Here is a 13,351-nt window from a genome sequence, read left to right on the forward strand (position 1 = left end):
TTTAGCAAAGCGAATCAAGCTTCGCGCTCGTGCGGAAGCTGGATGAACAGGCTTTCCGGTTTAGGCAGCCTGTTCTTACTTTCGGTTTACTTAGGCCTACTATTCTGTAGTAGGGGATGTCGTGGGGTAATGGAAGCTGCGTTACAAACTACGGAGCTTTTATTTCAATTTAATTTACTTTTTTGTAATGACGAAAACCGGTGAAAATGAACTTTCTGTGGACGCTGGTGACTGTTTTGCTCTTGCTTGGTAAGACATGTAACGTATTTACGATCTCTTTTCCGTATCATTTCGTAGACTATGTCAATTTAATCACTTTATACTCGACAGGAATCGATGTATTAATTCTTAATTTATGTTGTTTTATGTAGCTGAGGAGTGAAGATGACATTGTTACCGTTTTAGACGCTTTTCCGAAAGTGGTACGGACAAGGCAGCTATGGGTCACATCAGGCCTACCGCACTTGATAAACAAAGAGAGCTTTTAATGAATGTCAGTTAATATTTAAAATAAGTGTGAAGGGTCGCATTATGTTCGCTGTTTTAATAATGCAGTGTTTAATTTCAAAGTCTGTTTTCTGTCCCTGGCATCTCTTTTGTTATCATGTTTATGTTTGTTAGCACGATTTTGTAAAATGGACTGCTTGAAATGGCAGATTGAGGCGGGGCTTTGTTCATCAACATCCTTTATCAAGTGATGTTCCTGGTGGGGCGGAGCTTTATTTTCCCATAACATATTTTTTTGTTTATTTAATATGACGAAAGGGACAAGTCTCGAAAGGGACTCTTTATATACACAGGACTCAACACCAAGCCGTTTTTCTACAGGTTCAATCTGGTTCAGATTTTATTTGCCCTGGCAAAATTTTTACCGGCCTTGCCACAAAAACAAACAAAAATAGTATATATATATATATTTTTTTAATATAAATTGTTAAAGGCATGAAACAGTCAGTAAAACAATAAGAACAAATTACAAGTAATAATACAAATAAATAAAATAGAACAAAGATACTAATGAATCAGTTATGAAATACTGTAATGTATATTTATAATAAATAATTAGTTATTTTTATGTTTTTATTTATTATTATTATTATTATTTTTGTTCTTTAATTAGCATTAATGACAAAAGACACTTTAAGACCTAATGCATGGATCTGACACACTGATGTTTGTCTCCAAACTGTTTGCATTCATTAAGATTTTTTTTTAATTTAACACTGCTGTTTAAGACTGTGTTTATGATGATGCTCACCACAGTGGGCATTTTGACTTAATTTTGTGTGTAAGCTAGGGATGTCCCGATCAGGTTTTTTTTGCCCCTGATCCCATCCGAGTCATTGAATATTGAGTATCTGCCGATACCAAGTCCCAATCCGATACTTGTATTTTCCCATTGCTTGGTGCACAGTTCAAGTGCATTAAAGTTATTAAAATCAATCCAGTGTGTACAGGGATGTGCAGAGACTTTCTCAGGTGCAGGGCTCAAATGCAAAAAAGGGCATCTATCATTACTAATATCTAATGTAATACTACATATACTACTATATACTACATATCTCTACCAATAATAAGATACACACATCTCTCTCTATGCACACACTGTATAAAGACTTTGGTAGATGTTAACATCACAATGATAGACATCACAATTATTAATATGGGACTACTGATACAAACTTCTTGTATTTTATATCTACAATTAGCAGATTAATTGCAACATAAAGGAAAAAAAAGTTGAGATCAGGTTAGAAAGCATGAAGTTTGCGAATGGCAGTCTGTCAGTACAGTCCAAAGCAAGACGCAACCCATATCAATGTGTTATGACAACGATTTCAGAACTGAACTGACAACGATCAGTTAAAAAAAAGCTTGAGATCGGCTCGAGACATCCCTAGTTTAAGCATAAGACATAAAAAAAAGAACTCAGTTCGGTAATGGCACGCTGTCTCAGACACTGCTTTCTGTGTGCACACAGAAAACAGTACATGGGTAATGAATTGAGTTCTCTTCTCATTTAAAGTTGTTCAAATGCTTAAAATGGCAAGACTTAAATGGTTTGTAGTTTATAACAAGCAGCTGAAAAGCATGATCTCTCTCAAAATCTGGAGTTGAATTGAACGTTGCAAAAATTTTGCGGTTGGTTATTTGGCATGAGGCCAGGGTGGGCCAAGCTCCTGATTGGGTGGGCATGCCCCCCTGTGAAGCCCAGCCTGGGTCACACCCAATTTAAATATTTGCTAATGAGCTGTATGGGTGGGCGATCGCACTAAATCTTATTTTCTGATACTTTCAAGGCCAGTATTGCCGGTATCAATTACAATAGCAATAGCAATACACTAAATCGAATTGATCATTTACAATAAAATGAGTAGTTATACCCACTTAGAGTTATATTTGAAAGGCATGTGGGGTTTTTTTTTTTTGTGTGTGTGTAAAAATTCAATAGGCTATAACTGTGAATTATTAGATTGATTTTGTTTACACTGTGAGAAATAACATGTACTAAAATTGTACTTTGAGCTCCTCACTGGGACAGTAACCTGAAATGGGCACCTTTTCTGCCCCTAAAAGCGTCCATTAGTACCATAAAATAGTATCCACGTCAGAGACCCGTGTTCGAGACGGGACCCGTTACACATAGTCAACATAGTTGACTTAAATGATCATTTATTTCTGATGCAATGCTGAATTTTCAGCGCCATTACACCTACATTACATGATCCTTCAGAAATCATTCTCATATGCTCATTTGCTGCTCAAGAAAAAAAGTTGAAAACGGTTGTGCTGCTTCATATTTTTATGAAAACCCTGATACATTTTGTTTTTCAGAAATATAAACTAGGGCTGGGTGATATGGCCCAGAAATTATCATGGTACCTTTTTCATATCAGTCAATATCAATAATTATACGATAAATGTAAAATCATTATTTCTTTCAACTTTAAAGCCAGATTTTTGCTCCAAAGTTAAAGCATTAATATTAACCAGAGCATTAATATTGCTTAATAAAATATATATATATATTATTATTATTTTTTTTTTAATTAATGTCTTTGTTTCTGCATGTTCTAATGAGTGATATTGTTTCAAATCAAGAAACAGGTTTGTGTTGCCTGAAAATATTAATAGTAATATAATTTTTTTTGTCTCTTAGAAATGCACATTGTTCATTGTCAAAATCAGTAGCATCTGTAAAAATTGTAGCAACTTCATTTTTATATGGTGAAATTTAATTATTCTGACTTTTTTATATATATATATATATATATATATATATATATATATATATATATATATATATATATATATATATATATATATATATATATATATATATATATATATATATATATTATTAAAGCTGCAGTCCGTAACTTTTTGTGTTCATAATTTATATAATAAGCGAGTACACCATGAATCCATTTTCCAAACCATGTTTTTGGCTTGTCCTGAATCACTACGGTACACTTATAATAAGTGTTTATATTCTGACTATTTAGACTGGTTCGGGTAGGTACCGATGCGGAGTAGCACAGTACCTGCGTGATTTGCCATAGACATAAACAGAGAGAAGTAGCTCCGGCCACAATGTTCTTCTGCAAGACGCAGAAGAATGAATTGCTCCGGTCAATGATTCACACCAAATGCTGGTGACGTCTGCTCGTCAAAACTTCAATTTCAACAAAATCTCAGGTCAAAACATGAAAAAAGCACCTTCTACAAATCCATTGTAAATGTTTTATTAGAAGAATAATCTATTAAATGCTGTTTATAAATCACTAAATACCATATGCCTAAATGAACTGAACTATAGGAGTAAATGCACCAGGTTCTGAAACAACAGACACTTCATATTAGCCAGGTGTGAAAACATAATGTCATCTGAAAATATTACAATATTCATATTAAAACGACCCTTCATTTGTATCTGTATGTTAATTCAAAAATAATTTGTACCACCTCTAAACAAGGCATGCTATTGACATTAATGAGACCAGTGTTGTTGTGAAGCTTATATTTAGAATTTATCAGAGCAGAAATTAAGGATTGTACATGTACGCCTTTACTCCCTGTGAAATATTTACTCTTCTGCTTCTGATTGGTTAATTTAGTGGGGATACTGGTACCTGATTGGTCTTCATCTTTATAGCCCATCCTCACACCTATTCAAAATCTCACCCCTCATAGGAGAAGCCTAGAGATATACGGAGTCTGGCTTTGATAGCCTACTACACCTGTAAATTAATGCAAACTGGACATATTCAAATCTACAATCTTTTTCAGGCAGCGAAATGTGTTCACAGTGCTTAGGTGTTGTGTAATTTAGTCCCACTATCACAGATTTAATTAAATGTTCATTTGTTCTCTTCCAGGTGTGTCTGGTGTAGGTTCAGATGGAGTGTCAGTGTTTGTGATTGAAGGAGATTCAGTCACTCTATACACTGATATTGAAGCAAATCAACAAGAAAAGATAAGATGGTATTTTAATGACATCCAAATTGCTGTAGTCATTGGAGAAAAGAGAGAAATCTGTACAGAGGATCAGTGTAAAGAGAGATTCAGAGACAGACTGAAGCTGGATCAGACTGGATCTCTGACCATCATGAACATCACAACCACAGACTCTGGAGTTTTCAGTCGAAAGGTCATCAACAGTGGCAGCTTCAGTGACCAGATCTTCAATGTTTCCATACATGGTGAGTCACTAAATGAGTATTTAGAAACAGATTATATATATGAAGAGTTCCAATGCAAAAGCCATTTTGGTCATGTAAGGATCCACCTGCTAGTCCAAACAACGGAATCCGGCGGCCTGGTTGAAGGTTTAATGCATGTTCGGTCTGTTACTTGCGCCTCTGAATTTATCAAGATTTGGTTTCAATTTTAATCTAGCCCCGTATTCAATCTGACTCCAATTCCAAGTGATCATTAAATTTAGACAATATTTATAATTAAAAACTGATCACAGATATCGATTGTATATTAATTTAGATATTTGATTATTCTGAAAATCCCATACTTTTAATTCTTCGTTCATTAGCGACGCTTAGCAATTCACTCGGCCAACTGTGAGCGCACGGCACAAACTCGCTAGTTGATCTTACTCCGAGGATACAGGGTGACTATAATACCTTTAAATAGGCTGCACCCTGCTAGCACATAATAAAAAGTGTATTTTTTCTATAATCACGAAAACTGTAACTTGTTAAGTCGGTGACAGAGCCCCCGCTTCATTCATTGGTAATTAAGTATGACCTGTCCTGGACGCAGATTTGTGGAAACACTAGACTACAACTCTAATCTACTAGAAAAAATGATTTCAGAAGAGATCAGAATAAATCAAATATAACAATTTATTATTAGTCAGGTAAAGACGTATCATGCCAATTACATAATGAAAATAATTAGAAGCCAATTTAGAAATAAGAAAATACATAACATCAGTTGTTCAAAAATGAATCTAAGAGTAAAATTATATACCTGACTTCAAGAAAATACATAGAATGGAGCATATGAAATACACTCCACACTACGGGCTGATCTGGCTGCAGAATCGCCCTGACTGATTTGCAACTTTCCCTTAAATACTCCCAGAATAAAAGGGCCATAAACATTTATTCTCGGTCCCCCACAGATTAGATCTGTGTATGGGGGATGAGAAACCTCTCTAGGAGCTGTTCTCGTGCCCCAAAAGGTCACACCTGTAGAGAAATGTTTATCAGATTTTGAAAGGACAACATAGGTACAAAATTCACTTAAGTTTTCAATACTTCTCATAATATGTGACCATGGACCACAAAACCAGTCATAAGGGTCAATTTTTCGAAATTGAGATTTATACATCATCTGAAAGCCGTATAAATACGCTTTCCATTGATGTATATTTGGCCGAGATGCAACTATTTGAAAATCTGGAATCTGAGAAAATCTTGAAAATCATCTTTAAAGTTGTCCAAATGAAGTTCTTGCATGCAATGCATATTAAGTTTTGATATATTTACAGTAGGAAATTTACAAAATATCTTCATGGAACATGATCTTTACTTAATGTCCTAATGATTTTTGGCATAAAAGAAAAATTTACAATTTTGACCTACACAATGTATTTTTGGCTATTGCTACAAATATACCCCAGCGACTTAAGACTGGTTTTGTGGTCCAGGGTCACATACAAGTGACTACTGTGAAATTGAGACCAATCGCACAGAGACCTTTAAAATGATACCAAACATGAAAGGGAAAAACAACAGGTTCACAAGATACATGATATGTGGTATTTGCATATTCTTAATGAACTTTGAGTGAACCCTTCTGGGGAGAAAAGAGTCGGAGGCAGAGAGGGCAGGGGAGGGGGAGGAAGGGGGTCGTAAATGAACAAGGGGAGTGGGCTGTTTGCTCCCTCTGAAGATCTCTTCTCCAGATAAGTTTTATTGTTTTATTGCATGGCATCTGTAGTGTGTAAGTTCCTGAGTTTTGGCTTCATGAGGAAATAATTTCACTCCTTGCAGTAAAAAATGAGGTAACGATACTGAGTGAATGCTCTCCACACAATAGTATATGTTCATCAAGTACTTTCACTTCAAATTCGCTAAATCCCAGCCTCAACCCATTCAGAAGAACCAGTACTTGCATAGAAACCTATACATAGTAAGCCAGAAAGAAATGGTGATTTTAAAGAAAAACATCAGACTTACTTCATCTAATTTTTCTTAATTATTGTGTTTTAGCTCTCCAGGATGTATGTTCAGTGTAAGCACAACATGTAGAAAAATTTTGCAGTTTAGTCAAAGTGTAGAAAGAGTTTGTGAAGTACTTATTTTTACTATCCTGTCTTGTATTATGTTTAATCAACTTTCTTGTAGAGGTTTTTTCTCCAAAAAAGATCCTCCAGCAGCTGTTGGTTTGTGTTTCAGATGTTCCTGAACAAGATGGAATGAAGACAAAGTCTATGAAGGAGGGAGAATCTGTCACTTTAGATCCTGGTGTGGTAAAAAACCTGAATGGTGTGATGACGTGGCATTTTAAAGACACTCTCATCGCTGAAATCACTGGAGATCAGAGTGAGATCTGTACAGGTGTTCAATGTGACGAGAGCTACACAGACAGACTGAAGCTGGATCATCAGACTGGATCTCTGACCATCATGAACATTAGAACCACAGACTCTGGACTTTATAAACTACAGATCAACACCAGCAGCTTCAGTATTAGCAGAATATCAACTGAATTAACGGTCATTGGTGAGTATAATTTAATTATTCACTGACTTTGCCCTCTAACTTTAGAATACAGTCCAATATTATTGTCAAGTTATAAATAATTTATTTAATATAAATAACTTGTTTAATATTATTGGCCTGTTTGAAAGCGAGATATGACTCAATGTTAAAATATAATTTGTATTGTCTGTATCATCTTCACATGAATCTCAAAGTGACAGTTTCAAGTTGTAAGCCAGAGACATACAGCAACATACTGCTGTTTAAGCTCACAGTGCTGTGATGCTGCTTTAGTTGCTGTCCCTAAAAAACACCAGAATGTGCAATTCATCAGTTAAATATTTATCATACAACTGATAACCAAAGTGGAAAGATGTAAATATGTGTTGAAGATAATGTTAAATACAGGATGGATAATCAGTCACTCTCTAGTAATAATGACTGTCTGTTTTTATCTGTTCCAGATTCAGGTCTCTCTCCAGGTGCAATAGCAGGGATTGTTGTTGTGGCGGCTGTTGTTCTGTCACTCATTGCTGCAGCGGCTGTGTTTATCTATCGAGCAAGAAGGAAAAGTGAGTATTACTTATAGCACAGGATGTGTGTGTGAAAATGTTATTTAAAAGATGTGAAAATATATATTTTGTGTTGTAATTAACCAAAATAATCAGTGTTTAATTGTGTTTATTGTTCAAACAGGGACACAGAACAATAATGATCAGGTGAGATACTATAAGCACTGAATCTGTCTGCCTGAATTAATAAATAAATAACCACAGATTCAGATCTGTGAGAAATGTAGAAATCAGTACACAGAAACACCAACAATAATTGACTGTTTAAGATACTGCTGCTTTTGTACTCAGAATGAAGAACAGTGAAGAACAGTTTTTTTATATATATTGTTATTATAATTGTTATTTGTGAATTATTTATTTAACATCTTCTGACTTCACTTTAGAGTCTGGGTGTAACAAATGTTCTCTGTGAATCTGTTGTTTCTTCTCCTTTATTTTTTTTCATACCAAGGCAAAACTTTACCAGTGAGGCAATGCAAAAAAAAACAGATATATTTTAATCATAATAATTCACACCCTGTGGCATGCAAACCTTTTCTATTACTGCAGTACAAAAGCTAACAGTGAGGTAGAGACTGAAGATTCATTAAGAGAAACATTTAAGAAGTGTTAAATATTTAGGAAAAGGAAACTACCATGTGTTCTGCAAACATCTGACACAAAACAACACTGTATGTTGAGTATTTTTGTGTAAATTAATCATTAGTCCTGTTTATTTCTTTGACCATCTGTGAATGCGTGTTTTCTTACAGAGGGATAATTTGGAAGTCTTGCCTCGTGATCAGAGTACGACTCCATTGACTCATGAGGTCAAAGCTGCTAATGGAAACCATGTGGGGCATTAAAGGTAAACTTTCAGTCTTCACATCACTTGTCCATTACAGGTGTTTTCTTCATTTCTGTCTCTTAGTTCTGTTCATGAAGCATATTCAGGTGTGCTGTAATTGTCCTGTGATTTGTAAATCATGTAATCATTGTGTTCTTTTTGTGTGTGTAGATTAGTGTCACTGACAGCGATGGAGACTGGGGTGCAAAGCCTATGGATGACACACTCACTACGTTTACATGGACATCAATACTCCGATTTTAATACGATTAAGACAATACTCTGATTAAGAGTCTACCATGTAAACAGAGATTTTTGATGACCATAATCCGGCTAAAGTCATAATCGAACGAAACAGAAATCGAATTAAGACATGTGGAGTATTCCTATTTTAGTCGCACTATCGAGGTGCAGTACAGACATGTAAACACCTTAAACAAACTATTAATGTCGTGCAGGACTTTTCGCCGCATTTTGCGACAGGACACACACACGGCAGCGGTCAACCGTTTGACGGCAAATAAAAGAACTTCAACACTGCCGTCGTCTGTTTGCACGTACAAATAATTAACTGCACTTGAAGCTTTCATAAAATTAAAAATGAAACACCCAAAACTGTATATGGCATCATCACAAAGACGAACTATATGTTTATACGTGAAATTCTGGAGGGGACGTCGGATGGCATCGCGTGGTGACGTAATGACGCATGCCATTAATCGATCTATGTACTATAACATGTAAAACGGGAACATGAAAGGATCATGAAAGGAACATGAAAGGATTTGTACAAAAAGTTCTATTTTGGTCTCATCTGACCACATGACCTTCTCCCACGCCTCCTCTGGATCATCCAGATGGTCTTTGGCAAACTTCAGACGGGCCTGGACATGTGCTGGCTTGAGCAGGGGGACCTTGCGCACGCTGCAGGTTTTTAATCCATGACAGTGTTGTCTGTTACTAATGGTAACCTTTGAGACTGTGGTCCCAGCTCTCTTCAGGTCATTGACCAGGTCCTCCCGTGTAGTTCTAGGCTGATCCCTCACCTTCCTCAGGATCACTGATACTCCACGAGGCGAGATCTTAAATGGAGCCCCAGTCCGAGGGAGATTGACAGTCTACTTGAATTTCTTTCATTTTCTAATAATTGCGCCAACAGTTGTTGCCTTCTCACCAAGCTGTTTGCCTATACCCATCCCAGCCTTGTGCAGGTCTACAATTCTGTCCCTAGTGTCCTTGGACAGCTCTTTGGTCTTGCCCATAGTAGAGAGATTGGAGTCTGATTGATTGAGTGTGTGAACAGGTGTCTTTTATACAGGTACCAAGTTCAAATATCATATATGTATATGTGAGTATTTTGTTTGTATACATTTGTTGATTGCTTTTTTTTGTTTGTTTTGTTTAAATTTTTTTATTCTGTGGTAAATAGCATTAAGGCCAGACACTACAGGCAAATCCATTGTTTTTACATGCACTGGGCAATTTTAAAATTTTACTTCCATTACTTGTCTTCTTTAAGACTAATGGAATGAAAACATCTAAAATGCACTTTAAATCAGGGATCTCCAACCCTGCTCCTGGAGAGCTACCGTCCTGAAGATTTCAGTTCCAGCCCTGCTCTAACACACCTGTCTGAAATTAACAAGTAGCCTTGAAGACCTGATTAGCTGGTTCGGGTGTGTGTGATTGGGGTTGGAGCTGAAATCTGTAGGACAGTAGCTCTCCAGGAGCAGGGTTGGAGACCCCTGCTTTAAATAGTTTGTTTTATTACATCATTTATTTGAGATTTCATATCTTTAAAGGTGTTTTTGTATTCTCAAAAAAAAAAAAAATAAATTAAAAAAATAAATAAATAAATAAAAAACAACAACAGACACATACTCAATATCTCAAAGTCCAATCAAAGGGAGGGAAAGGCAAGAAAAACACAAAAGTCACTCCTTTATACAGTCACGTATATATCAAAGAGAAAGCACTGCCAAGCATCGATGGTAGAAGGCTTGGCCCCATTGATTCGTGCTGTTGTACATTCACAAGTCACTATTTGCAGGAGACTACGGATCCAATATGTTTTTCCACACATGTGCGGTTTAAACCAGTTTTGTATTATTGTCTTCTTCGCAGCTGTAAAACCAGCAAACATCATTCTCTTTTGCATTGAGGTTATACAGAGATCAGAATCATCATTAAGAAGACACAAACTTGGATTAACAGACCATTGATGATGTAAATAATGCTGGTTTAACTAATAGCAGTTGTTTTTTTGGATGTTATATTGAAGTAACTTTTTTTTTTAAAGTTGATGGTTGTATTTTTTTTCTTTTTTTTTTCTCAGTAGTCCTATCAGTATTGTATAAGGGGTTTTATGCATAATAGTAACCCTAGAATGTGATCAAACAGAGTTTAAAGTAGCTGGGCTGAGATATACACAGATTTGGATGATCTCAGAAATATTTTAATTCAGTATACACAATATACCACAATTTTGCACACACTTTTCCAAAAATGACACATCATTTAGATATTTTCATGTCTGGGGGAAATGTGGAATTAAACAGGTTCATTTTCCTTTAAATTACTATGTAAAATAAAGACAAAACATTCTTTGCCGGAATCTGGGACTTTATCATAAGTTGCATTTTTGAGTTATCAGAAATCAGCAATGCATTAAACCTCAACCTTTAGAATTTTAGGATTCAGCCTTTGACCTTTAATCAAGATTTGAATACAGCACCTAACCAACTAATTTTTAAAGCTTTTTAAATAGTATAGATAAATTAGTAAATCATCAAAAATAGTAAATCAACACTAGATGGCGCTCGTACTACGGTTTGCATACTGCTTGTAGTACACAAATACACTGTGTAGATAAGGGGCCTGTACCATGAAGCTGGATTAGCTGGCTAGCCAGGTAAGTTTCAGTTAAATTTGCACCAATCCTGGGTTTTAGGTGCCATGAAAGTGGCTTGGCTTTTAGCTGCGTTCATTGCCATAGTAACTTACACTGCACAGCTAACCTGCTCCGGGGCAGCTTATGTTCTGCGTTAGAGATCTCAAACTGAAATTGGACCAATCAGATGTGAGCAAAGTGACACATGTCTGACACTCCCCCAGTTTCTCTTGCTCCAAATTAAAGGTCTGGCCAAAACCAAAAATTTAGTTATTTTATATGATTTATATAATTATATTATTTATATTATATTAATCCACACACAAGCAATTTTAGTTTAACAGTTATTATAAGTCATTTATTTTAAATGAATGTTACTATATACAGATCGTATGTAATATAAATAAGTTGTAGAATCGATAGATAATGCTTTAAAAATGACTACATGACCTTACATGTTCGAGTCTCTATCGCTGTATATTTCCAACTATATAAACTAATTTAACAAGTTTCACTTGTGACTGCACTGATAAAGCAAGATAATTTCTTTTATTTGTCCTCTTTCATGAACAAGTACTTTTTTCACTGTAAATGCATTTAAATTCATCATATCCTTCAATCTCTTAACATTTAGCAAAACCTTTAACCAAGGCTCGTGATTAGCTGATCACCAGTGATATCACACATTCATGTGCATGTGCTCCATAAACTCAGGATCAAAGCCTGAGTTAACAAAGACAGTTGATGATCAGCATCATGGTGCCAACAAAGCTGGATTGGGGTGGTCTGGTTTTGTCAACTTGAAACTAATCCTGTAACTCTGAATTTGTTCATCTACCATCATGGTACAGGCCCCAGGGGTGCCCAATCCTGCTCCTGGCGATCGACTGTCCTGCAAAGTCCAGCTCCAACTCTAATCAACCACACCTGCCTTTAATTTTCAAGTGATCTAAAGACCTTAATTAGTTGCTTCAGGTGTGTTTGATTAGAGTTGGAGCTGAACTTTGCAGAACAGTCAGGAGCAGGATTGGGCACCCTGGTGTAGATTATATCAAGGGCACACCATGTGAGATGCTGTTCTTATTAGAATATTAGGAGTGTTATTACATTTAGTTTTTAGTTATTATAGAGATTGTTACTACAGCAAAACTGCTAATGTGGTATCAGTGGCTATCAGTGAGGTTTACATAAAGATCAACCACCAACCGGAGAATCCCTGACATTTCGAAACTCTTGTGACTTGATTAAGCCTTGTTTATTGAAAACATGTGACTTTGGCAGTTTGATACATGCTCCAAACCACTTGTTTGAAACAAATGATTTACAAAAGTTTTGAAGTTTCATGAAGCAGTGCTTCGAAAGTACCAATCGCTCATGATGTATTGGATTGAGATCTGGTGACTGGAGGCCATTTGACTATTGTGATCTCGTTGTAATGTTCAAGAAACCAGTTTGAGATGATTGGAGTTTTGTGACATGTTAAAGGGATAGTTCACCCAAAAACGAAAATGCTGTCATCATTTACTCATCCTCAAGTAGTTCCAAAACTGTATGAATGTCTTTGGTCTGTTGAACACTAAGGAAGATATTCTGATGAATGTGGGAAACAGAGCAGTTCTGGGGCACCATTGACTTCCATAGTATATATTTTTTTCCTATTATGGAAGTCAATGGTGCCCCAAAACAGCCTGGTTACAAACTTTCTTCAAAATATCTTCATTTGTGTTCAGCAGAACAAAGAATACAGGTTTGGAACTACTTGAGGGTGAGTAAATGACAGAGAATTTTCATTTTTGGGTGAACTATCCCTTTAAGTTATCCTGCTAAAAGGAGC

At 35.9% G+C, this 13,351-nt stretch overlaps 1 protein-coding gene across 1 annotated transcript; it reads left to right on the forward strand.

The window, feature by feature from the left end:
- The first annotated feature begins 53 nt into the window (after positions 1 to 53).
- Positions 54 to 11,241, forward strand: LOC131529729 (carcinoembryonic antigen-related cell adhesion molecule 1-like). The gene is made up of 7 exons (XM_058759592.1): positions 54 to 249; positions 4,380 to 4,703; positions 6,921 to 7,247; positions 7,691 to 7,798; positions 7,923 to 7,945; positions 8,554 to 8,648; positions 8,799 to 11,241. The coding sequence occupies exons 1-6, from the start codon at positions 207 to 209 to the stop codon at positions 8,644 to 8,646; spliced, it is 918 nt and encodes a 305-aa protein (XP_058615575.1). The 5' UTR covers positions 54 to 206; the 3' UTR covers positions 8,647 to 8,648; positions 8,799 to 11,241.
- Positions 11,242 to 13,351: the final 2,110 nt, after the last annotated feature.

The sequence above is a fragment of the Onychostoma macrolepis genome, chromosome 22, assembly GCF_012432095.1.
Source record: "Onychostoma macrolepis isolate SWU-2019 chromosome 22, ASM1243209v1, whole genome shotgun sequence".
NCBI classification, from domain to species: Eukaryota; Metazoa; Chordata; class Actinopteri; order Cypriniformes; family Cyprinidae; genus Onychostoma; species Onychostoma macrolepis.

Bases quoted from the DNA above. Each gene is read 5' to 3' on its own strand.
- LOC131529729 (XM_058759592.1), top strand. From the start codon at position 207: ATGAACTTTCTGTGGACGCTGGTGACTGTTTTGCTCTTGCTTG. The intron at 7,248-7,690 runs GTGAGTATAATT...TATCTGTTCCAG, and splicing joins AACTGAATTAACGGTCATTG to ATTCAGGTCTCTCTCCAGGT. The intron at 7,799-7,922 runs GTGAGTATTACT...TTGTTCAAACAG, and splicing joins CTATCGAGCAAGAAGGAAAA to GGACACAGAACAATAATGAT.